Here is a 26,202-nt window from a genome sequence, read left to right as displayed (position 1 = left end):
CAGTGGATCTACAGAAGCTCAGGATGCCGTAAGACGGGCTACACTACTGCACTGTATCGGGGCTCCCGTGCAGCGGATTTTCGCCAACCTCCCTGGAGAAAAAGGTACATATGAACAGACTGTAGCTGCCTTAGACGCTTACTTTACACCGCGGAGAAAAGTGGTTTTGGAACGGCATAAATTTAGGCAGAGAACTTAGTCTCAGGACGCATCTGTTGTTGCTTTTGTGACTGCACTAAGAGAACTGGCTAAATCTTGTGACTTTGGAGTATTGGAAACTGACATGTTAAGATATCAACTTGTGGAAAAATGTGCACATAAGAGACTATAAATTGCTGCAGGAGGAAGGGCTGACTTTAGAAAGAGCTCTTAAAGTCGCTAGAATTCATGAAGCAGCTCAAGCAGAATCAAGAATGCTTTCTGACCACAGTGACAAAGTGACACTGAACGGGGCGCTCGCTCAAACTTTACAAACAAAAGCCGAGCAGCCGGACGCAGTCATGCTAGAGATATAGAAGAACAGGGGACGGCTGACATTACATGTTACAGGTGCGGACTAACAATGCACAAAGCAGATGAATGCGGAGCGTGAACAGCAAAATGTCTACACTGTAAGAAAACAGGACATTATGCACACGTCTGCAGAACATCACGTCCGAGTTTAAGGACAGCAACATCAGAGATTGGAAGTTAGGGAGTTTCAGGTCTGTTTTTTTATTATAGGTTCAAGAAAGTCTGAATACCTTTGCAAGAAGTATTTCAGAATCCCACTCAAATCCAGTACGAATGCCGCATAAATCTGCATTGTACAATTAGTATACTGTTTGTCCGTTGAATCAAACACGCCTTATGAAGCATTTCTAAAACAGGAGAGATCGTTAGGGAATGCGTCTTCCTGTAAAAATAAAATGACTTCAAGGGCACTAAAAGCAGAGGTGTGAAAGCCTGCTCTACAGAAGAACTATAGCCAGAGATGCCAAAGAGGTCGAGATTTCACCACGTGAGAGAAAGCATCTCAGAAAACGAAGCTGCGGTCAATTCCACGCGTTATAAAAACACTAGGTCAAACAACAAGAGCTGAAGAGCCGCTGTTGAGAGTAACGTGGCTGAGTGCTTTAAGGAGCTGGCTTAAACCTCCAGCCTCTTCAGGAGCATCTGTTGGAGTCGCACTGCTACAGCGTATCTCCTTGTTAAGTATCCCTTTTATTGTTGTTGCTGCCTCCAGGCGATGTAAACCAGATTCAGAAAAAAATAATTTGAACAACATTATTCCCATATTTCCTCGAAGGTGCGGTGGCCAAGTGGTAAGGCGTCGGTTTTGTAATTGTGGGTTCACCCCACCCGTGCCTGTTTCATTTGTCTCCACTTTCCTTTAGTTTCAAAGTCTTCAAAAAAACTCGCAATGTAAGAGTCTCAATAGTAAGAGAGCATAACTGTCGCCAGTGATTAGTATTCTTGCATATCCTGCCTTGTTTTTTAGTCGACAAAGCTTGTCTCTCTTCACAACCATCTTCTGAATGATCGCCTCAGCATTGGGAAGGAACGTGCGCTTGGTACAGCCCCCGACTCCATGGTCTGATCACAAACAGATCGGGTGAGCTGTCAGTCCAGGTTGGAAGCACTAAAAATCTGACTTAGGAACAAGAAGACCATTTTTTTTAAACGAGTAAACGATAAAATAATATACTGCCTGCAAGACTATGTCAAGTTCAAGTTCAAGTCCAAGTTTATTGTCATTATACTCATACACAGGTATATGGTATAACGAAATGCTATTTAGCTAGCTCTCGGACATAAGTAGTACAAGAAAAAAACTCAACAACAATACAATTGTATAACAAAAGAAAGACAGAGACAACAGCCGATGTGCAAAAAACAACAACGGGCAGTGTGCAAAACAACAAAAAGGTAACAGGTTATGTGCAAAAACATGCATCAAAAGAATGAAATAAAGGGATAGAAATGATGGGGAGTGAGCTTTTTGACATGTAAGGTAGAGGTAGATTTTCAATGTGTGTTTGGGTTTTTGGTAAGAAAGAAGGCACTGTGAGGTTCAGATCATAGGTGAGAGGTGAGGAGAGAGTGAGAGAGGCTGGGAGTTTAATAGTTTGATAGTGCGGGGGTAAAAACTGTTTCTGAGTCTTGTAGTCCGGACCCGAACGCTCCGGTACCGTTTTCCATGTCATGCTAAACGCCACAAATTGTTCGTCCAGTTGTATCAATCGTCCTAAATTTACGGAAAATCGGATGTGACTGATACAATCCGCACCCATTTCTTCAGGATAGTTGAGCGGTTTAAAACAGCAAATTTACAGATTCGTGTCTTATAAGCTTTGTGTTTCGCTCTCCAAATAGAGGCACGGGTTCAAATCCCACTCCCGACAATCAGGCGTTTTACCCTGACTTTTTTACCTGCCTTTACACTGTTTCAGTCTTGTTGTGCTCGCTGACAATCACAGTACGAGGAAAACTGAGAAACTGCTTAGCAAAAACATAACGGACAGAAAAAAGCTTCGTAAACACGTGAATGTGGTTAGCAGCAGTAAGGTATGCATTCAAATGTTTAAGGCTGATTTATAAAAGCAGCATAAGAAAGGTACAGCCTTTGTAAGAATTTGCGGGTTTTTATGCTGCTTGGACTTCTTTCAAGCCTATGAAGTGACCCCCGTTTTAATTTCATTTTCAAACTTCAGAACCGAATAACGAAAATGTTTCATGTGTAACAGCATTCCGTTGCAAATACCGTTTCCACGATGTATTCAGCGACGGGAATGAAATGTTTTAGTGCTGGGTCAAATGCGAGGAATTTCAGAAAAACCTGGAAAAGCAACGCTTGCAGTAAATGACATATCTAAAGCGTGTTGTCAGCATGAGCAGAACAACGCAATGCTCTGTAAAAACGATCTGAAGCCGCAATTACTCTTTTATCTTAGGCAGTTCATTCCGATACGATGTTTCCTCAGACTAAATGAAATGCCGAACTCCAAACATGTTGTTGCCATTATTGTACTCCTGCTGAAAGAAGAAAGAAAGAAAGGTGGTGTAAATGAACTTTGTCGCCCGTGGGAGATGTCAAGCGCATTGGACATGAAAAGTGCCGGATAAAACCCATTTCTATACGTTTCTCTTGGTGTCGGGGCTCCTATTGAATGTAAATGAGGCAACGTGCTCAGCCAGCCGACTCAGCGCTTACTGAACGCAGGTGTCTGAGCGGTGTGTCCAAGTCGCAGTAAAAGAGGAGGATTCTGCCGGTGCCGTGGCTTAGTTGGTTAACGCGCCTGTCTAGTAAACAGGATATCCTGGGTTCAAATCCTAGCGGTGCCTTTCTTCCTGTCTTCTCGCACCGTTTATTGTTATAGAGAACATGCTTCTGCATTACCTCAGTCAATATCACCGGGAATGTGAATAGAAATGTAAACATCAATATTTCTGCTGTCTCCTGAGAAACGCAAGTATAGAGTCAAAACACAATAAATAATGCTAAAAAATTATTCAGTTAACACCCAGATGTGACAAAACACATTTAAGACTTACATCCCATTTAAATATGTATTTCCTTAATATCAGTTCTCTTCCCTCCCCAGGACACCTGCAGATTCACTAGAGCATATTAAAAGCTGTGTGTAAGTCTTACATGTGTTCTGTCACATCTGGGTGTTAAATTAATAGATGTGTTGTGTTATTTAATATGATTGGACTCCACGCTTGTGTTTCTCGGGAGACAGCAGAAATATTGGGATTTGCGGCTACAGAAAATAATGTAACTTTACAGGCAAAAGTAAGGTTAAGTTAAAGAAACAAAAACGTATTGTCACCTTTTTCAACGAGATTGTTTAAGACATTTGTTCGGAATAGTATATCTTCTCGTGTCTGTGGCTGTTATCCTACAATAACGGTGGTGAAATAGCAGGAATGTGCGGAAAGAATCGGAGATTGAACAGAAGACTCATCCAGTCGATAGTAAGGTTGTGTAGGACCGCACACCCTACGATGTCAGTGTTGAGTAGTGAGGTTTAAAAGCTTCTTCACGAACCAGGAAGGAGTACAAACCTAAAGTCTTCTGATCCGTAATCAGACACGTTATCCATTGCGCCATTGGCGTTTGTATTGCATTCAGAGCCGCTACTATTCATGTGTCTTGTATGTGTGTCTAGTTACTACGTCTTTCATTATGTCTGGTTTAAAATAATGTATCTTTAAAACAGACAAAGGGTTTATGAGTCTCCCTGAAATTCACACACGAAGAATAAAAAATATCTCGTTTAAAAAGAATACAGAGATGCCGGCGATAGAAAACGGAGCGCCTTAAGTGCGCGCTATCACTGAACTAAACTCCCGATCGATAAGTTTGTCGGCGGCTTTTTAATTGTGTTAGGAAGAGCAAACAGTCCACAGTGTACATTTTAAAGGTCTAAGCAAAACAATCTGACGTGAGGATTAGGATTAGGATCCAGAACAGGATCCTTTACTTCTTTATATACTGAGCTTTCGGGTGAACGTCAAAGTGAAAGACAAATTCGCAATTTTCACTTTTTGATTAAGGAACAAGAAAACACCATCCTTCGAGCTGGATTCAAACCAGGGACATAAGAAATGCCCACTGTTTTTGTCTATAGTCTTAACATCCAGCAATTGAGCTATCGAGAGGTCGGAAAGCAAACGCTTTGTCACACGTGTAGCCCAATGTAGTGTAGTGTTCCTCTATTTAAATCCCAGTTCGACGTCAAAATACTCACTCCCATAGTCTCGTTCAGAAGAAGAAATGGACCAGGCTTCCACTGTATAAACGTCCAGAGTTCTTATAAAACGTTTGAAGGGACATCAGTGCAGGCTGAAATTGACCCTTTTTCTAGTGGGATCAGGATCATATAAAACCTTTCTTTTGGATTGAGAAGAGGATCATGGAGACACTCAAAATACCCCTGTCTTTGCTTCTTTCAAGGATGAATGGAGTATTGAGCTGCAAGCATCGGTTTAAATCAAAACTCTCTGCTACTGCAGTTGCTTGTTTGAGAGTTTCTTCAAATCTTTCAACTGAACGTTGATATCAAGAGATATTGACGGTAATATCATAGGGACTTTGGTTTTCTTTTGATCGAAAATTGTATTAAAATACAAGCCTCTTTCACAGTTGTATAATACTTTCCCTTGCATCCTCAGATAAAATTTCTAAATACCACAAAGTTACAACATATGGAATAGCATTTATTTTAAAATGTATTTTAAAATTTGCATTTATTTAGAGCTATATTTAGAGCTTAGTAAAGATAGCATTGCTAATATTGATGGAGTAGAAATGTAAGATGAATTGATAGCTTTTTCTGAACAAAAAAAGTCCTACAACGCCTCCTGTAACAGGTAAGGACTCATAGCAAGACATTGCTATTGCATTGCGCATTTTGCAGATACGACCAGTTTCTGCTTCTGGTGAGTGCATCTTTTCCAAACTGAAATTAACAAGAACATTTTCAAGATGCGCCATGTCCCTAAATCGTTCATCAGGACTACTATTAATATCAGGTGAAAGCAGTACAAAGCATAAATTTAACCTAAATATTAAGAGACTATATCTGTCAGCTACTGCTGTAAGCCATGTTCAGGCAACGCTAGAAATATTACTGCTCTACTACAGTAGCTAAAGAAAGCAAGTCCGACTTAGAAACGGATCACAAGTCGAAAACATAAACCGACGAGAATTGGATTGGAACCCACGCGTGCAAAGCACAATGGAGTAGCAGTCCATCGCCTTAACCACTCGGCCACCTCGTCACAATAGCCACCCCCCTTGGGCATGATTTTGCTCGGCGACCAGGCTCAGCGCACATCGACCTCAGATGTCTCAGAGGGGTGTGTCCAAGAGGCTGTATAAGAATAGGTAATAGGTTTATTCCATGCTGAAAAAAAGAAGAACGAGAACACAACGTTTCGCCCGTGGAGCCTTCTTCAGGTGTGAGAGAGACAGGGCAGTAGGCAAAGGTAAAATAGCGAGAGAACAAAGGTTTGAGGGTGGGTACCCACCTGTATAAGAATAGTATTCTGCCAGTGCTGTGGTAAAGCTGGTTAAAAGACCTGTTTCATAAAGAGGAAATCCTGGATCCGAATTCCAACGGTACCTTTTTTTTCCTGTCTTGTTTTACAGAACATGTAATTTGGGACACTCAAAGAGGTCTTGATTTGGTTTAATGCGTTTATTCATTTCCTTTGCAGAACAACTTGTTTTTTTTTAAATCATACAGCTTGCGAAAGATGAAATGCGAGCGAATTTTTTTGTTCACCAAAAGTATGTAAATGAAAAAAAGCAAGGTGTAAGCATTTCTGTGGTGCAATCGGTTAGCGTTTTCGGCTATTAATCCCCAGGTGGGTTTTTTGATCCCACCCAGGGACGCACTTCTTCCTATAGTAAACATCATCACCGCAAAAATTTAATTGTTCCGCAAAACCTGAACTATTTTGATATTTACTCAAACATTTGAGTACCAGAGTCAACATTACCGGGAATTTCCAATAATTACCGACATTGGCAACTTGCAAGCAGTTAGTATTCACCCATAGAATTATATGTTCCAGTGAGTGAGGGAGAATTCACTTATGCTCCCGTTGCATCTTCAGCTAAAGTAATTTAAAAAACAATGCAAAACTGTTCGAGAACTTGTCAAGCAAAAACAACAGATCGCCGGAGTTCTATTTTAATATTTTCGTATATTTACCTTAATTTGAATATAAATGTTAACATAAACGCTGTTCAATATAATGTAATGTTGTTGTACTTTTAAAATATTTTAGCTGAGGGTGAGAGGGGGGATATTACGCCTTGCCAAACATCTAAAATAACTGTAAAAGGGGATGGCATTTTAATAAAACTGGCAATCAAAAGAAAGTTACAATTTGTATGGTATTATGCTCAATATCCCTCGATATTGAAGGTCAGATGAGGAATTTGAAGAAATTATCAAAGAAACAACGGCAATAGCAGAGGGTGTTGATTTTGAACCAGTGTTTGCACCTCAATAATCCATCAGTCTTCGCTTGACAGGCTTCCTCAAGATATTCGGTGTTCTATACAAAAAATCGTCAATTAAGCGCAAATGTGACAAGAGGCAAAGACTGCGGTAGAGGAGGAATAAACTCCACACGATGACTGTATGTATACGTCTGTCTAATATTCGGCCCCTGCAGGGGCATCATATTCGCTGAACTGCCTGCCAGCGTGTGTACGGTGTTATAATTCAAGAATATCAATGGTCAGACGCTTACAACGGGTGTTTGTGTTTGTATTATTTAGAGAATTGAAAAAACATTTTCAAAACTACAGCTCGAATGAAATTTTAAAAAGTTTATTTGTCTCTTTGCTGTAACAACTGTGCCAAAACTATTCAGATACATCAAAATAGCATCAGAATGTAACTAGATTTTATTGGATTTTAGGAAATTTATTTTTGCGCATTTCTCTATACGATCAGAATACCTTCCTGTTTTCACCGTGTTTATTGTTTCTGCCTATGATCTCGGAAAGAAAGATCCAGTATCTGTTCACCGAAATATTCCAGGAGTTTGATATGGTTTGAGAGAAGTGTATGAAGGTAATGAAGGAGGGAGGACACGCGCATTCCGCACGGGGAGCGCAGAGCAATGAGCTGCGCCTGCAGCTCTCCGAGTCTTTTCTTATACAACCTCTGAGTCCGGACACACAGCGTCTCCAGCCAGAGATTTACAGTTCAGAAAACGGCTGTCTCGAGCAGAAACTGATCTTCCTGCTTTAGTTAAGGTTTGGTTATTGTGGGGGTTTAGCGCTTGTATCTCTCTTCTCTTACTAAACACTATCTACTGTAAAGTATATAAATAGAAGCTAAAATGCAGCTAAAATACTTCAGTAAGGCCGAGCAGATAGGAAAGTTTAAAAAAAATGTTCTATGATCTATGTTCTAGTTGCCCATATTTTTTTAACTCTCTGTTCGAGCTCTGATTTAATCCTCTCGGCTCCTGCCGCTGTCACCGGGAGAGTGGCTGCATTCCGTAGGGCTACAGGCTGATTTCACAATGCCACATTTAATGAAATACAGGGGACACCGCAAGGAAAACAATATGTTTTAATACATCTTCTTCTGGATTTATATTTCGGTCTTTCACCTTTGAATGCATACATTGACCGTAAATCTTTACTCGATTACAGGCACCCCAAACAGTTCTTAAGGGAGAAATCGAAGCCTATTTGACTTTCTGCTAATCACTTTGAAGAGTTCACGAAGCATTTCCCTGCCCATCATGTGCCCGCAAGCCTGTTTCTCCGTTTTCTTCTTTCTGTCGTTGTCAGCGAGCACAAGAAGACAGGAAAAATGCAAGAGAGGGAAAAGCTGTCAGGAGTGGGATTTGAACCCACACCTCTATTCAGAGACCAGAACACCCAAGCAATGGAAAGACAGGAGTCCTTGAGTCTGGCGCCTTAGACCACTCGGGCATCCTGACGAGTTGCATAATTGGTGTGTTAAAAGCACCAGTAGTTCACAAAACTGAGAAATGCTTTGCTGGAGAAGCGCCACGTTGCCTAATGTTGCCTAAACGGATCGCGGAAATCAAATATTCGGATCGATTAAGAGTGTGCTTTACAGCCTTTGTGCAATATTTTAAATTGTTTTTAAAAAGTGTGTACTGTGTACTACGTTTAGGACTAGTTAGTGTGGTAGAATATGGAGATCATCTCCAGCTCTGAGCTCAACTGCAACAACAAGTCATGCTGAACAAAGTCAGAGTTCAGCTGAACCTTTGCTCAGTGTGGTGCTCAGGACTCAGGAGTATTGTTGTGGTTCTAATTAGCACGAACTGCAGGGGCTCTGAATCAGAACATTTCAATTTATCTGTTCAGTAAGTTAAAATGCAGGACATGTTAAAATCAGATTATCACTGTGTCTCTGTCCCGTTTGTATATAACCGAATGTTTAAAAGATACCAGTAAGGACACACAACTACTAATGCGGTACTTATTGGAAATAGTCCCAAAACAAGTAAGTCCGGCTGAGCTGGCAGCTCAGTTCTCTTTTCTCACACTCCCTGGCATAACTGAACTCTCACTCTCGCATACTAAAGGCTTTACATTCATTAGCTGTAATACAGATTCTAATAAAGACAGAATGAAACTGTTTGTTTTGTGTCTCATGGTGATCCTCTTCTCGATCCAAATGAAATGTTTAATATGATCCCTCGAGAAAGAAAAGGAGTCAATTTCCGCCTGGAAAGATTGATGCTCCATCAAACATTTTGTAATATCTCCGGAAGTTTATACAGTAGAATCCTGGTATTGGCTTAAATTCAAGGTAAACAAGACTAAGGAAACAAGTTGGAAACGATGTCGATCTGGGATTTAAATCATCCGGAACATTTCACTACATTGGACAGTATGTGCCAGAGAGCATCTCCTGACATCTGTTGGTAGCTCAGTTGGTAGAGCGGAAGACTGTAGTGGAAACAAGAGGGAATCCTTAGGTTGCTGGTTTGACACTGGTTCGAAGGAAGGTGCCCTTTGTGTATTTCATTCAAACAGTTAAAATAGCCGATCTTTTTCCACTCAGACTTTGATCACAAGCTCAATAAACGACGAAGCAGAGGCTCTTGTTCTGAATTCAGCTCACGTCTGATTGTCTTGTTTTGGCCAAGATCTGATCTTTGAATTCAGGGAATACTCTGTCTGCTTTGTACAGTAATTCAAAAGTAGATACAAATGTCACTTTTTTATTGTAGATATAAAGGTGTTCTCTGTTTTCAAAGGATAGGTACTTAATTGGCTTTATGATTTGGTTTTGATTTTGTATCGTTGTATTATTAAGTTTGTGCTTTTTGTGTTTTTAACATATTGTGAACTTATTTTTGAAACAAATGCTTACAAAAGCAGACATGGCACACATCTGTTTATACCAGCGGTGAATTGTATATTTTTATTAGGTAGAAGCTACTGCGCACTTCTGGGAGTATAACAGGTTCGATATAAAGTGGCAAAAATATAAAAGGGGAAAATACCCCAGACTGGGTGTAAAGGCCTCGTTGTGACTGTTGTTTTATTGTTGAATACGGCATACTGTGCACGAAATGTTGCAGAAACACAATCTGATAGTTAAATAATTAGTATGAGGCCACGGATCCAAATATTAATTGCTGATTTTTTTAAGTGATATCTTCCTATCCTCTGGTAGAAGTAACACGATGTGAGCAATTGTTTTTTGTTCTTTTTTTTCACGTTGCGATCCAAAAAGCCTCAGATGCACAGTCTGACAGCAACCAAACCAGAATGGATTCTGCTGGGAGCCGGACTGAGCTCATTCTTGCTCCCTGTGCTGAAAACAGAATTAGCTCTTCCTCGAACATCGTCTACAGCTGCTGGATGGTGCTCTACGTCTTGCTGCTCCAGCAATTATTTGGACGAAAGACAGATCATTTGTGCGCTTATAACCTTCTCGCAGCTACAGGCGAGACTGAAGCTGGCGATATAAAGGCACGCGCTGGTACACCTTCTCGAACTTTCACAATCGCGATAAACATTTTTTTAAGACCTTTGAAAAACTAGATATAGATATAGATAAAACTAGATAAAAAACATGAGCTTTATCGGTTTTTACATTAATCGATTTTGAATCAAATTTGATCTTTTTACATTGCATTTTACGTTGAAATGTAGCATGCATACCTAATCCACCAACGGACAGAGCAATATTTTACGTTGCCTTCCAGAGCTTCCAACGTTTGATGGATTTGTATGGGTGTCTGTATGATACCACTACAGCACTGGCGTAGGTGCAAAATCCACTTTCACAAGACTTTTTCAGTGTCTTCTCTCTCAAATGGACCGAAGCACAGGAGCCAATATAAGAGAAAATGACAGGTGTTTAAACAGAGTATGTCCCAATGTCTGCGACAACGCATTGTGATTTTGTATAAACGCAAATGGTTTATCATTTAAAAGCCAACATCATTCTTTTTATCCCTGGCGCTAATACGCTACCATACATGCGAGCTGTTGTGTGAAAGAAAATTCATATGTGCGTAGGAAGGCAGAATAAAATCCAGAACTGTGTTGGTGACATCGATAAACAGGGCTCATGTTCACAACAAAACTTAACTGTATAAAAGGTTAATATTCGTAAATATATATTTTTTTTAATTATGCAAGGTGTCTGTTAAACCATTCATGAAGGATTTTTAGACAAAAAAACACACCATTATATGAGAACATATATTTACTATATCTGCATTTAACTCACTTTTTAACAATATCAATTTCAAGGCCGATATAAATTGCTGCCCTGCTTTTTTGTCATAAATACACAAGCTTGTTATGTCTTGTGTCAGAAATAAACTGCATGAAATTTGCTAAAGCAACAAAGAGTAAGCGCCACAAAGAAGACAGAGATTTGCGTTTATAGTGCAATATTATCTGGAGCCTTTAAAATTACTTTAAATGCAATTTGTTTTTCTCTGTGGCTCTAAGGCTTTGTCATCTACTGTAGTTATTCAGGAGAACATTATGTTAATCGTATGGATGAAACGTTTAATATATTCAGGTGGGTAGCTACGTCAGCATGCGTATCTGCAAAGGAACAAGTACTACTGTAGGTTTATTCCATGCTGAAAAGAGAAGAGAGAAAACAAACCTGAAGAAGGTTTCACAGCTGAAACGTTGTGTTTTCTCTCTTCTCTTTTCAGCATGGAATAAACCTATTACTTGTTCCTTTAATATATTGTTCGGTTTGACTCAAAATGCTTTACTACTACAAGAGAGAATTATAGTATGGAGGATGAGACAAATTTATGATTTCTTGGAAGAAAATGTTTTTTCTTTGCATTCAAAATGAATCGAAACTTTAGCGCGACACACAAACCCTTTGTCTTTTTTAAAGATATAATATTTTTAAACAGACAGTATAGAAAACGTTTTTTTTTTACTAAGCAATTTTGGCCAGGGGCGATGTATTACTAGTAGTGGCGCTAGGGTCACTATGGTGCAGTTGAGCACCGTAAGATTAGGGCCAGTGACGTAATGTATAACGCATCTGACTTCGAAACAGAAGATTGTAGGTTTGACTCCTGCCTGGCTCATGTTGCTTTTTTAACACGGTATTGTCTGAAGATCAGCTCCTGTTCTGAGCTCAATAGCAATGCAAAACTGTGCGTAACAAAGCTGGCGAACAGCTGAACTTGTGCTCAGTAGTCAGTACGGTGCTGAGGGTTCAGTACTGGCGGTGTTCTAATTAGCACGAACTGCAATGGCTCTGAATCTGACCATTTCTATGGAAGCCCGTTTCCGCCAGGGAGTAAAAATAAAAACGCGCTATGGTATCTCAGAATTCCGACTAAGTAACTGAGAATTGCGACTTAAAAACTCAGAACTTTCCGACTTTATATCTCACATTTGGGACTTCGAAATAACCCATATTTCATTGTCTGTCCTTTTGTTATTGTAACGGATTCGGGTTCCAGGGCTTGTGCCCTCACCGCTCCCACCCTAGTTCGTGCCTCACTGCATTGGCTCGAACCCAGGCCTTGCCTGCTGAGCTAAGGAGAGTTTTTTTTTTAAAGTAAAAAATGACATACAATGGAAATATTTAAAAAGTTTCAGCTTTTATAATTGTGAATTCTCCTGGATGTGAAGTGTCTATTTATGTATCTTGTTTCATATTGTCTTCGTTTTTGTATTTCTGGTGTTTAAATAAAAAAAAAAATTAAAAGCCCACCGTCCACTATTCCATCCGTGTACTATGGAAGCCTCACTACTGGAAATGGAATTCCATAAAAATTAATGTAATTAATTTGATTTTTATCAGGTCACTGTACAAGACAAGTCTTCAGGCTTATAGATCCTATGATCTTGTACGATTCATCAATATAGTGTAACAGAACGGCCAACATACAATTTGTAGTTCAGGTGGATAGCTGCGTCAGCATGCGTAGGCTGCAAAGGAACAAGTAATAGGTTTATTCCATGCTGAAAAAAAGAAGAAATAAAATATGTTTTGGCCGAAACGTACCAGTAAACTTTACATTAACAATACCAGCCAACGATACATTATCATTTCACACCGGTTCTACAGGAATCTACAGCAGAGCCCTGAGTTGACTCCCAGAGTCCCACTGAGCCCATAGAATTCCACATCACCCATCACTCCTGCACACAGTCCGCTGAGAGCGCCTGTCCATAAACTACTGGACTGAGAACGGGATCAGATATTTCCCCATTTTCTTAATTCTACATCACAGGACTGTTAATGGTCTATTTGAAGGCATCAATTCGTATTCTTAAACCAGATGAACGCCTGGAATAAGTTAATATTACTTATACATAGTCGTGCTACAATACTCCAGTTGAAGGCACGCTTCTAGCTTTGTGGTACTCTGGTGCGTCACAAATTTACGTTTGAATTTCTGTGGATGAACTACTATAGGTGTACCCTCGCTCACTTTCTTTAGCGACAGTCGTTGCTCTTCATGTGAGTGATGTATTTGCCTGTTTTTCAGTTCACTTCCCTGCAAGGAATATTTACCTCAGAGCTCTCTTTCACAGACTGCAGGTGCTATGTTTGTTAACAGGTGTTATAGTGATGACATCTTTCTGTATGATCAGGACAGGAGCTGCAAGTCCACTGTGTTGTGGCTGCAGTACAATTTTAGCTTATTAGTATAATACTTTTTAACAGCGACAGATTCTTAAGATCACGAGGTGTTTACGATATTATTTCAGTATTAAGCTGTTACTACATTCGGAACTGTCCCATAGCATTCAGTGTTCCATCAGTTTGGCACTAAACTGCTTAGTCTATTGCAGGAATTGTACTTAGTCCTGTCCTGTAGTGTCCTCTAGAGAGCAGCAGCTGTTTCCTTGGGCTCATTGCAATTGGGAACATTGTGATTACTGAGCAGGGGACTAAAGTCAGCAGACGAGCGAGTTGCAAATCGGTATTAATCTGGTGTACAGAGCTGCATGCTAATCTTTGGATCATCTCCAGTTAATGTGATGCTGTTCTTACCTTGCAATTGACCCAATCTGACTACTGGCACCAACAACTCTGTTAGTACAAATAAACTTCTTGTGTACCTACCGTGATACATAAGTTTGGTGGAGAGGTTTGGCAGCCCATATTCAGTCAAAGGTGTGTGTGCAGATCACTATGATATACAGGCATCAACAAACTGACATACAATATTAAATGTTTAACTGATAAAACCCAAATGAACCAAACCTGAATAAATTAGTGGTGGAAAGAAGTCTTTTTATTTAGCAAAAGGTCTCTGAGCCTTTGGTAAGAACGATGGGTATATAACCCATTGTCCTCAATATTAAAAATGAATCCTTGAGCACTGCTGTTGTACCAACGGTCCTCAAAAGTGCTGCCATTACCCCCGTCCCATAAAAGCCTAACATTACCCTTGCTTGCATAAACTGTAGAACGTGCCTTCACATTTCAGTTGCAGTTTAATCTATTATCACCCTACTCCCCACTTCATAACCTTCGCTCTTCTAATTCTGGTCTCCTAACTGTCCCCCAAGCCCGTCTACACTGTATGGGTGACAGGGCCTTCTCCTGTTATGCCCCCACGCTCTGCCCAAGGATAGCAGAGTCACCTTCCCTAAACTCCTTCAAATTCAGACTCAACACCTTGTTCTGTAGAAGAGCCTTTACTGAACTGGTTCCATTCTTTACCCCCCTGCTTCTACTTTCCTTAGTACCACCATCCATGGTCTCCTCTGTCTATTGGAATTGTTTTATCCTGTGTATTCTTATTGTAATTAAGACAAGTGCTTTGAGAAGCCACCTTTGGAACCATTATATAAAATAGTTTATCCTAAATCCTTGAAGCTTTAATAGGTCAGTGCAGTAGGGCTAAAGATTAACTGTTAGTGGGCCAGCAGGATTTGTGCAAGTTATAGGTAGTCACAAAGGAAGACTAGGATTCACTTGTTATTCATGACTGGGACACTGAAACAGGGGAGAGGCTTTGTGTAGTAAGCATTCAGTCTCAATCTACACAGTCTGTGCTGCTGGTAGAGGTGGTTGTAAACACCTGTCTTCCTAGTCAAGTACTGGGATCTCCAGTCTCAATCCTAATACTTCTCATGACTGTCCAATACCACTACTGTGAAACCAACACCCATAAGATAAGACCTCCGAGATTCTAACTACACCATTATTCACTGATGTTTGTGCACCAGTATTGTTCCTTTGCTAAGGAAGGGAAGGCCTACTTTATACCAAGCCCCTGTTGACAATCCCTTCCTTGTGTTTCTTTTAGTCAGTTTGTGCAGCCTAGAATAGGAAACCAGATCTCACTCTTACTGGGCACTACAGTAGCAACTCACACTCCATAAGCACTACCCCTCTCGGAAACAGGAGGATTTCCAGTATATTGAACACCTCTGTCTCTCCCCAAGTAAAAAAAAAAAGTCACACTACCCTGCCCAAGGAATAGTGCGGCCATCTTCCCCAACTACAACACTATTACTCCAGACATTTTCAGTCCTCATTGGCAGCAATACGGGAAGCATTCTTGAAAGGGGAACCCCCACAAATACTTCCATTGATTAATGGGTCTCACTTCCCTTGAATTCCTCCACCCCATTCAAACCTATAAACCATAAAGAAACGAGGGCAGGCAGAAGGGTCTTTCACAGGTTTGAGATGTTGCCATTACAAGGCAAGTGGAGGCAGGAGAGTCACAAGGGCCAGGCTGGAGCCTTCATTCAGGCACCTGGGGAGGAAGAAGGAGAACAATCCAGCTGAACTGCAGGACACCCACCCCTACAGGAGCTCCTCCTGCCAGACCCTACCTGTCCACTGGCCAACATCTCCAAAGTCCTCTGCTCCCTCCACATCCTCACTGGTGCTCTCAGCATCCTCACTGGAGCTCTGAGGGTCTCCCTCCTCATCCTCAGTCCAGTCAGCTCCCACATCCAGAGGAGCTTCTACTGGTGCCACAGCCACCCGACTGCTGGTCACCAGGCTCCTGGTACCTGTGGACAAGCAACACCCAGGAGTGAGGGATCCGCTATACCCAGAGTCCCACAGTGATGCTACTCATCTAAACAGTCCCTTTGTCCAGCATGGGATCATTCCTCAGTTGTCCAAGCATGGTTGTCTCCTGGGCAGAGATGCATCCACAAGGGATAGAGAACCAGACCCACCTTCATTCCGACTGCCAGCACACCTGGAATCACAGCAGGCACAGACCTCATGGTCACCATACAGCTCCTCCCACCTGGAGGAAAGGTTTACAGGTGAGGCCTAAACCTGGCATGTCCCAGAGCACCCTCAGCAGGCTCCTTGCAGAAGTACCTCTTAGCCTCCCTGTTGTAGGTGCAGGACTTGGTCCCTGGTGTTGCTTTAGCAGGAGCCACAGCCATGACACAGTGCATGTACAGCTCAGTCACTTCATGCTGCAAGAGGGAAGGTCACAGCATTAAGGGATCAAGGCCAATAGAGGGACAGAGAAGGACCTTCTGCCATCAGTGAAGGCAAGCTGGCAGCTCTAGGAACTACAGCTGCCACAGTCTGGTTCACATCTAGATCATGGATGGAAAAGCAGACCATGGATCAGTAGAGCGAGAAGGCTGAGCAGCCTTTGAGAGCAGTACCTTCCTGGACAGCTTCTTCTGGAAGAGGAAGGCATCAATTGTGAAGTGGAGCACATCCTTCTGCTTGGAGGGGACAAACCTGGACAGGCAGCCATCTGCCTTGCTGTCCACCATGCACCTGGGGACAAGGACAAGGATGAACCCCTGCAGGCTCTCAGGGCTCCTGCCCACCTCCCCTCCCAGAAGGGGCCGTACCCCAAGTTGTCGATCACGGGGAAACGGGGCTGGCAGTGCTGGTCTGGTTTCTCAGTTACGTAACACGAGTGGATGTACAGCCTCTGCTCCGCTGTGGCAAAGTAGGCAGTGGCCTGGAAGTACATGGGCTGACCCAGGAAGTACTCATCCTTGGGAGAGAGCCGGACCCAGTGGGCTGGAGAGAGAGGCAGCATTACACCTGCACACAGCACCCCCTGCAGGCAGGTGGAGCCACTCGCTCAAGGAGCTTACAGTTGGTGGTGAGCAGGACAAAGCTGTGCTTGTTCTTCAGGTCCTTGAAGGTCCTTCTCCAGGCCCACGTGGGGACATAGCCAACCTTGAAGGAGTAGGGGAACCTGCAGGACAGAGGGGATGAGGGGCTTCTGGACACTTTCCCAGCGGCTTCTCAGCAGCAGCAGAGCCCTGCCTACCTGTTGTAGGAGCACTTGACAGGCACAGAGAAGGGAATGAAGCGATGCACAGGTGCACTGGAGGAGGGCGGGGCATAGCGGAGAGTGTTGGAGTACACCAGGCGGCCCTGGACAACCTGCAAAGTCACAGAGGAAGGGATATTCCCAGGAAAGGCAACCCCGATACTGGCCCTACAGCTCACATCGATACACTGCCTGTAGATGAAGAGCCGCTTACCGATCGCTCGGCGCCGCACTCGTGAAGCCCGTAGATGAAGTAGAAGTAACGGCGTGTGGTTCGGCTGACGCTGCAGTTGCCCAAGGTCACCTCCGATGGCCGACAGCTGAAGCCGAACAGGAGCCGACTGACCCTCACGTACAGCCTGCTGGAGTCGCACCACACAGCCACTCCTCAGGTGCCCCCGATGGCCGGGCGAGCCGGCTGCCGCCCTCGCTGGGGAGGAAACAGGACGCTCTTGATGTAGGCGGGTAAGGGGCGGCTGCCGGCTTCGGGCTTCATCTTCTCCTTGTCGAAGTAGGGCGAGTACGCGTCTCTGGACACGGGAAGGCGGCGAAAGTCGGGAGCCAAGGACTGCGAGTCGTTCTCGCTTGCAGACAGGTCTTCGGAGGGCGCATCTGCCAGGTTCAAATCCTCCGACTGGGCTGAGTCTTCAGGAGCCGGGAGGTCGGCCTGGAGCGCTAATTCCCGAGAGTCCCAGCCAGCCGGCCCGGCGGAAATCAGTGCGGGGAGCCCGGCCCCTGCGCACAGGCACAGCACAAAGAGAAACGAGCGCATTGCCAAATTGACGTCCCGCTAAACTGCTACAGAAGTAAGACACATAAACCACCAAACTGTGTTGAAGCAAGAGAGCATAAAGTGTGAACGCGGTGACTAGGTTTTTATACTAGCAGGACTATGCTACCACACACATGGTCGCACTACCGCTCAATCAACACAATCAATTACACACAGAGACCCGAATTGTTCTCAGCGTCTAATTAGAACCTGCTTCCAGTCTGAGGCGGGTCTCCGTGAAGCCGCCTGAACACTTTCCCGTGTGTATCTGACCCCAGCGAAGGAGTTCCACGTAATTTCGACAGAATGAAATCACCCACACTTGTAAAATTTGCTCAGATTAATTTATTGTTCAATTCGTTTCTAATTTCCAAGGACAGTGTTAAACTCGCTGTCAGACAGATTACGGAACATGCGACACGTCCGTCCACACTTTCTTTTATCGAGGGGGCTGTTCTATCAACACGTAATTTTACAATAATATTTTTACTAATTTTCATGTGTAATTGCATGTCATATTAAAATGTGTAATACAAGCAGTTCTTTGCTTCCCAGTAAAGAAATACTGATCAGCTTTTGACATGTTCTGATAATAATTTGTCTGATTTCTCAGAGATTGCTTTTGCTTCGCAGCACTGAGAACCAATGGAAGCCCGTTTCCGCCAGGGAGTAAAAAAAACGCACTATGGTATCTCAGAATTGTGACTTAGAATCTCAGAATTGCGACCTAAAAACTCAGAATTTTGACTTTATATCTCACATTTGCGACTTCGAAATAGCCCATATTTCATTGTCTGTCCTTTTGTTATTGTAACGGACTCGGGTTCTAGGGCTTGTGCCCTCGCCGCTCCCACCCTACTTCGTGCCTCACTGTATTGGCTTGAATCCAGGCCTTGCTAGCTGAGCTAAAGAACATTTTAGATATAAAGTCGGAGTTCTGAGTTACCAAGTCGCAATTTTGAGTTACTTAGTCGGAATTCTGCGATACCATAGCGCGTTTTTTTAACTCCCTGGCAGAAACGGGCTTTCATACATTTCAATTAGTCTGGTCAGTGCAGGACAAGTTAATGTAGAACCATTGCTATGTCTGTCTCTTGTTTGTATATAAATGAATGTCTTTGACAACTTAATGTTAGTTTTTAATTTAGTTTTACGATGTAGGTCATGCGTTAACATATGCACGAGCATACAAAATGTCTCCCTCCTGATTCAGCTCATGCTCCATAGGAGAGAAGCGATTCCTCCTGCTTCTCGTACAACCATATCAGAACAGAAGCCCGTGTCACCCGGCTCTGATTTAAGAGCAACTCACATCTTTAGCCCCTTTTTTTATTCGTGATCATAATTTTCTAAAGTTATGATCAATATTGAACTTTTTCTAAATAAAACGACAATAATCAAACATACAAAGTATTAGGAGTTGACAGGGTGCCCCTTTGGAATAGTCGTCAGAAAATGTGAGAAAAGGAAAGTTACCTAAGCTCTCACACACAGCATTAGAGATTGGAATCTGATTGTAAAAAAAAAAACTACCTGTCTCCCCTTCATTTAACGGTGCTGTTGTTTTTATTTTACATGTTGTTAGCATTTTAATGAATTGTTAAAAGATTGATACACAAATCGCTAAATAAGAAAACGTAAAAACCCAACTGTAAGCAGTTGACCATTCATATTCCTGAATTTTAAATCCCTGTGTTTATCTGTGTCCAAGTGCCTGGTGCAGCTATTTTGAAAGCAGAGTCTATGATTTATTGCGGAAGCGCATTTTTGCCACCCAGGAAAAAAATCTTAATTAATAAATACCAAATTATCTCCTAATTACGAGATAGCAACGATGTCATTTGTGTGTATGAACAACCTGTTACATTTGCAATGGCAGTACCTACAGGCTATCGAAAGGTTTGCTGGCACTGTGGGTTTAGTTTTCCTGACAACGTGCATGCTGAGAAATGCGCACGGACTGACTTTCTTCTCGCAATGAAAATGTTACCGTTTGTACCTCATGTAAACACAGTTCTAACCATTAGCACACTCATATATATCCTGAATCAAGAACGAATGTGACCTAGAATCCATTGTACCGCTTCAAACTGAAAGTCAGATATGTAGTCTCAAACTACATAACTCAGGATTTTTTTTCCCTTGATGGCAGCATTGGCTTGTGTTATTTAGATTCAACCACTGAAGAGGTTGGTTTTGTGTTTTTAGCTATTGAACATAACTGGTAAGTTTAAGTCAGTTCTTGTAACTCTTTCCGCTCGAAAGCGCTGTATTAATACCGGCGCACCTGTCTCCACAGGAAAGTTATTGCTGTTCCCAAACCAATGTACTGCAGCTTGTGGCCACGTGTTCCTGCTGTCAGCATGTGATACCATGTTCTTCCACCGCTAGAAATATTACTGCTCTAGTACAGGAGTAAAAAAGGAAACAAATGAAAACACCGTTTAGAAAAAACACACACGTCTCAGGCCTTAACCATGACAAGGATGGGATTTGAACCTAGACGAGCAGAGTACAATGGATTAGCAATCCAAAAAGTGACTCCTGTTTAATTTTCTTTTCGCTTGCTCGATTTGTAGTACGCTCCTCAATCCTTACAACCGATAAACAAAACGGCTTCATGTGCCACAGCATTCTGCTGCAGGTACGGGTTGCACCGTGTATTAGGCGAACCCGAATGGAATATTTCAAATATGTGAAGAATTTCATGAAACCTGAAAAAAGAAGATCACAGCCAATGTCAACAGTTCAGGGCCTGTAGGTAGCTTCAAAAGAACAAAACGATCTGAAGCCGCAATAATTTCAGAGTGTATTGTGACACTCTAACCATGCTGTTGCTATTACTGCTACTTCTGCTGCAGTTGCTTTAAACTCTACTCAGCGGGCAAGTAAAGTTGTACAAAAAATAGACTACTTTGAGCCGTCCAAATTCCATTATGTGAATTTAAGCTTTTTTTTATTAATAACAGCATGAGTAATACAATGCATGCTCAGAAACGTTACTTATAAGCTTATGAAGCAACAGTGTTTCGACAATTTGCGGTCTTCAAAAAGTAAACGCTGAAGTTTTTATACTTCCTTGTGAGCAGATCACCTTTGATTTAGAAAAGGAAAACTTACTCCCCTGTTGCTTTCATTGCAATATCTGAATCGAGACCCAAGCGCTAAGAAAGCTGAAAAACGCAGAAGTAATAAACCCGATTTTAATTTAGATACACATTTTCTAATGCAGCCTTCATTACAAGACACTCTATTTCTCGAAAGCGTGTTATGTAAAAAAGAGGAAAACGAAAATATATGGATGACAATATTTAAAAGATGAAGATTTTACTTTTGAGAAATTGTCATTTTATGTATCTAGATGCTTTTCAACCGCTGTTTTTAGAACCTTGCTGTGCTTCCTGAATCATTTTCAGTGTTATAAACTGGGTGTGGAGATAGCGATCACTTTGTAGAGCAGTTGATAGGCTGGAGCTGTTCAGACTACTCTTGTTATTTCTCAAACGCTTCCATCATTTTTCTTTCATGCTAGGACGCGAGTGTGTACATGTGTTTGGTTTTCGTTTCACTGATTCTCATTGAAGATTTGGGAATTAACGAAGAAAGAATCAGTAACCAGGAAGGCAGAAGCTTTGGTTCTCAACGATCTTGAAGACGCCCATGTAGAGCAGCGTGTGATGGTTTGTACTACAAAAGACCAAGTGCTCAGTGACGTCTGCGTTTACCGTTGAAACTTTTCATCTCAGGTGCAAAAGCAGTTGTGTTAAACATAGCTGAGTGGTGCAGCAGAAGCGTCCTGGGTCCATAACCCAAAGATCAATGGATCAAAGCCATCCTCTGCTATATATGTTTAATGCACGACTGATAAGCACACCATCAGTTTAATGACGTGCATTGAAACTGATTTCTTCTCTCGTATGTGCAAACTTCACACTTAGGGTGCTCTTTAATCTTTACAAATATGCAGATGCCCAAATGTTTCTTTTGTTGTTCTGACATCTTTTATAGATTCCTCAAATCCTTCAAATGAACATCCATATCAGCACAGTTATGTTTATATCTTTTAAAATTAAAGTACATACAACAAAAATATCAATGTACATTTGTACTGTGCTCATTTAATAATGATTGTCGAGTTCTCCGACAACTCTGTGTTATAATTTTAAAACATTTTTGCTAAGGATACACAACGGGTGTATAAGGCATTCTAACTACAGCCAGCTGAAGATAAAATTCCACACGTGAAAATGGTTTCACGCACATTTCCTGCAAAGTTCAAGAGGGCTTTTAGCGGAGATTATGTTTACATCGAAACAATCCGAAGCGCGTCCCTGACCACCAGCCCTTTGTATAACAGCTGTACAAAGACACTCCCGTGCATAAGGAAATGTTGTGTTTAACAGAAGTGAGTTAACATGATCCGTGACCTAATTTACCAGAACAAATACTCACCCAGCAAGGTCTGCTTTACTACAAGAGAGAAGTAGAGTGAAAGACGTGATCATTTCACGCTGTTGTGGAACAAAACGCTTTTTTCTTGGAATTCTAAATCAATTAGAAATTCAGAGCGACACATAAAGGCTTTGTCTGCTTAAAAGTGATGATTTTTAAAAACTGATAAAAATGTAGAAAACACGTTTCTCACGTAGAAATTTAAGATGGGGGTGGAGTATTACTAGGAGCGGCGCTGAACTCACCATGGTGCAATTCATTTACGTGACGGGCTGGTGGTTTAATGGATAACGCGTCTGATTTCGGTTTATTAGATTGTCGATTCGACTTCTACCGGGGTTGTGTGATTTAAATCAGGCTCCTCAGAAATAGATGTCCGTTATGTAAATGAACCGCACCTGAAAGCAAACGTTGGGTCTGGGTTCCTTTCTTTCCTACATGAAATAGCAAATCGTTACAAAAAAAAACACCAACTAATGTCCAATGGCGTTAGTCATTTAAGTAAACATGAATATACTGTAAGGTCTTGGTACATGGGAGTGGATTTCAACCACAATTAAAAAAGGGCAAATTATAATTACAGGCTTCAGACACTTTTTCAAACAAAAGAGACCAAACACTCCCTAACTTTCAGGTTTGCTTGAACCTGTAACAAAAAAGGGGTCTGAAGCTTCCATTCTCTGATGTCACTGTCTCTAAAGCCGGGCGTGATGTTTCGCGGATATGCAATGTGCCTTTTCTCTTGTCGTGTTCATGATGATTCGCTGCATAAGCTCCTGTTTGGGTGTTTTGTACTGCGCTGTTACTTCGTTCAGATTACCTATGTGGTGTACAGATAAAACCCGACTGCGTGGTGTAATTTCCGGGTTCGGCACCAGCAGCGCCTGCAAACTCCTCAGCTGACCTCGACGTGATTTGAACACGCAACCTTCTGATCTGGAGTCAGACGCGCTACCATTGCGCCACGAGGTCACTCGCCACAAGTGCTTTTAATTCCCCCAAAGAGAACAATCAGCATCCCTGAAAAAGATTTTTTTTCATTCTCTCCTGTGAGGAGCGCCGCTCTTCCAACGAGAGACTCTTCTTCCCAGACCACAGAATATTCTTTCCGCCCGGCTCTCTCACAGAGAGCAGACACACCGTCTCCACTGATGTGTTTACTACATCTATAGATCTGACCCCCTACAGCCCCGATATTCCTGGACAGGATATTTACCACCAGCCTCGTGAACGTCTCATCTTGACCTCTCCCAGGAGGAGCACAATTAACACAGAATCCTCTCTCCATTTAGCAAATAACAAAAAACACTGTTTACCTGTCAAGACAGAAAACCAGGCTGCTGCAGGTGAGGCTTAAACTCACAACCTCGGCATGAGTCCACTGAATATGTCATTTTACATGGCCTGAACCAGGAAAGAGATTGGAAGTCAAGAAGTTATGGTTTTTTTTTAATACTTGCCTACTCTTTTAATTTTTCGGTCAAATATTTTATTTGGGAGTACTTTCAATTGATGTTAATCCTAGTCCCGATGCACGATTCTGGGCCATGGTGCATCTTGAATAATGTTCTTATAGGCTTCAGTTTGGAAAAGTGCGCTCTTCAGAAGCTACCGAAACCGCTAATGGTTACATAACACAATGCAAAAGGAACGTTCGGGTTTGAAAAAGAATATTACTTTCTATGAATACAAACACTGTTACAGCAGGCGTGTTAGGGCTATTTTAGCTTAGATCATCAATTCATCTTACATTTCTTCTCCATCTATATCAACAGCGTCATCGCTAGTGAGCCCTAAAGGCAGGTCCTGGCAATACAATCTTCTTTAGAAAACATTTTTAAAACTATTTCCACTACCATACATAAAGTAAAAGATTCCGATTGCACGCAACTAATAAATTATCTTTTCCAGGGGCGTTGTAGCTAGATGCAAATTACAATCGAAAATATCAGTATCAGCTTTAATATTTTCTTTTGGATCCACAGGACGATCAGCATGAGCCATCAAAGAGCCTGTAGTGGCAAGAAGTTTAAAAGCACACAAGTGATCTGTCTTTGGTCAAAGGAATTGCTGGAGCAGTAGGACACAGAGCAATATCTAGCAGCTGTAGACGATGTTCGGGGAAGAGATAATTCTGTTTTCAGCACAGGGAGTGAGAATGAGCTCAGTCCGGCTCCCAGCAGAATCCATTCTGGTTTGGTTACTATCAGACTGTGCGTCTGAGGCTCTTTAAATCGCAACGTGAAAAAAAAAGAACAAAAAACATTTGCTCACATCTTGTGATTTCCACAAGAGGAAGAGAAGATATCACTTTAAAAAAAATCAGAACTGAAGATTTGGATCCGGGACCTCATACTTGTTAAATGATTAAAATAATAATTATGAAAATATCAGGTTGTGTTTCTGCAACATATCGTGCACAGTATGCCATTTATTTCTAAAAATACAGTAGATTGTACTTAATAAAAATGTACAATTCACCGCTGGTATAAACAGATGTGTGCTGTGTTTGCCTTTGTAAGCATTTGTTTAAAAAATAAGTTCACAATACGATAAAAAACACAGAAAGCACAAACGTAATAATATAATGATACAAAATCAATACCAAATCATAAAGCCAATTAAGTACCTATCCTTTGAAAACAGTGACATTTGTATCTACTTTTGAATTACAAATCAGACAGCATAGTCCCTTAATTCACAGATAAGACATTTGCCAAAACAAGACAACCAGATGTTAGCTGAATTCGGAACAACAGCCTCTGCTTCATCGTTTATTGAGCTTTTGATCAACGTCTGAGTGAAAAAGATTCGCTATTTTAACTATTTAATTAAAGTTCACAAAAGCACCTTTCTTCGAGCTGTAGTTGAAACAGCAACTTAAGGATTCCTAACTGTTTCTAATACAGTCAGCCGTGCTACCAACTGAGCTATCGAAGGGATTTAAAGTGCTCCTCTCTGGCACATATTGCCCAATGTAGTGAAATATTCCGGGTACTTAAATTCCAGTTCGACATCAAGTTTCCAACTCGTTTCCTTGGTCTTGTTTACCTTGAATTTAAGCCACAAACCAGGATTCTACTGTATAATCTTCCGGGGATGTTACAAAATGTTTGATGGGGCATCAATCATTACAGGCGGAAATTCACTCCTTTTTTTTTCTCGACGCATCATATTAAACATTTCATTTGGATCGAGAAGAGGATCACCATGAGAGACAGAACAAACTGTTTGATTCCGTCTTTATTGGGAGCTGTATCACAGCTAATGCATGTAAAGCCTTCAGTATGCGATAGTGAGAGCTCAGTTATGCCAGGGAGTGGGAGTAAAGAGAACTGAACTGAAATTTAGTAAATTCATATTTAAATAGAGTGTAAATCATCAAAGTGTTCTGTCACTTAAAACTTATTACAACACTACCAGGAGTGGGGATTGAACCCACGTGGACATTTGTCCATTGGATCTTAAGTCCAACACCTTAACCACTCGGCCATCCTGGTCTACAGCAATATGCTTTTCAGTTGTTTAACATTTAAATATGATTCAGTAATTAAAAAAAATTAAACCACGAAACCTCTTAGAGTTGCGAGAATACTTCCTTTGTGTATAAAATACATTGTGAATGCTTTCTCAGCCTTTACTTTTTCGTTTTTATGACATTTTTTTGACCGAGCACGAATATTCTTTTGTCCATATCTTCACAATGGAAGCACAGAACGCCGTCAAACCAAATGCATTTT

The 26,202-nt window shown here is 41.6% G+C and overlaps 1 protein-coding gene and 3 non-coding genes across 4 annotated transcripts; all 4 read right to left on the bottom strand.

Moving 5' to 3' along the window:
* Positions 1-8,352: 8,352 nt before the first annotated feature.
* Positions 8,353-8,463, bottom strand: trnal-caa (transfer RNA leucine (anticodon CAA)). The gene is made up of 2 exons: positions 8,426-8,463; positions 8,353-8,398 (listed from the first exon to the last, which is right to left on the bottom strand). It is a non-coding gene; the product is annotated as a tRNA-Leu (tRNA).
* Positions 8,464-16,091: 7,628 nt separating this feature from the next.
* LOC148663127 (zona pellucida sperm-binding protein 3-like) lies at positions 16,092-25,956 on the bottom strand. Its single transcript, XM_088630872.1, has 6 exons — positions 25,940-25,956; positions 17,057-17,160; positions 16,805-16,979; positions 16,610-16,727; positions 16,311-16,411; positions 16,092-16,233 (listed from the first exon to the last, which is right to left on the bottom strand). The coding sequence occupies exons 1-6, from the start codon at positions 25,954-25,956 to the stop codon at positions 16,092-16,094; spliced, it is 657 nt and encodes a 218-aa protein (XP_088486998.1).
* Positions 23,363-23,434, bottom strand: trnaw-cca (transfer RNA tryptophan (anticodon CCA)). The gene has a single exon. It is a non-coding gene; the product is annotated as a tRNA-Trp (tRNA).
* On the bottom strand, positions 25,880-25,962 carry trnal-uaa (transfer RNA leucine (anticodon UAA)). Its single transcript has one exon. It is a non-coding gene; the product is annotated as a tRNA-Leu (tRNA).
* Between the last annotated feature and the right edge of the window lie 240 nt (positions 25,963-26,202).

The sequence above is a fragment of the Lepisosteus platostomus genome, chromosome 5 (assembly GCF_059453375.1).
Source record: "Lepisosteus platostomus isolate fLepPlt1 chromosome 5, fLepPlt1.hap1, whole genome shotgun sequence".
In the NCBI taxonomy this organism is placed as follows: Eukaryota; Metazoa; Chordata; class Actinopteri; order Semionotiformes; family Lepisosteidae; genus Lepisosteus; species Lepisosteus platostomus.
Note: the sequence above shows the minus strand (reverse complement) of the source record. Positions and strands in the feature narration are given on the sequence as shown.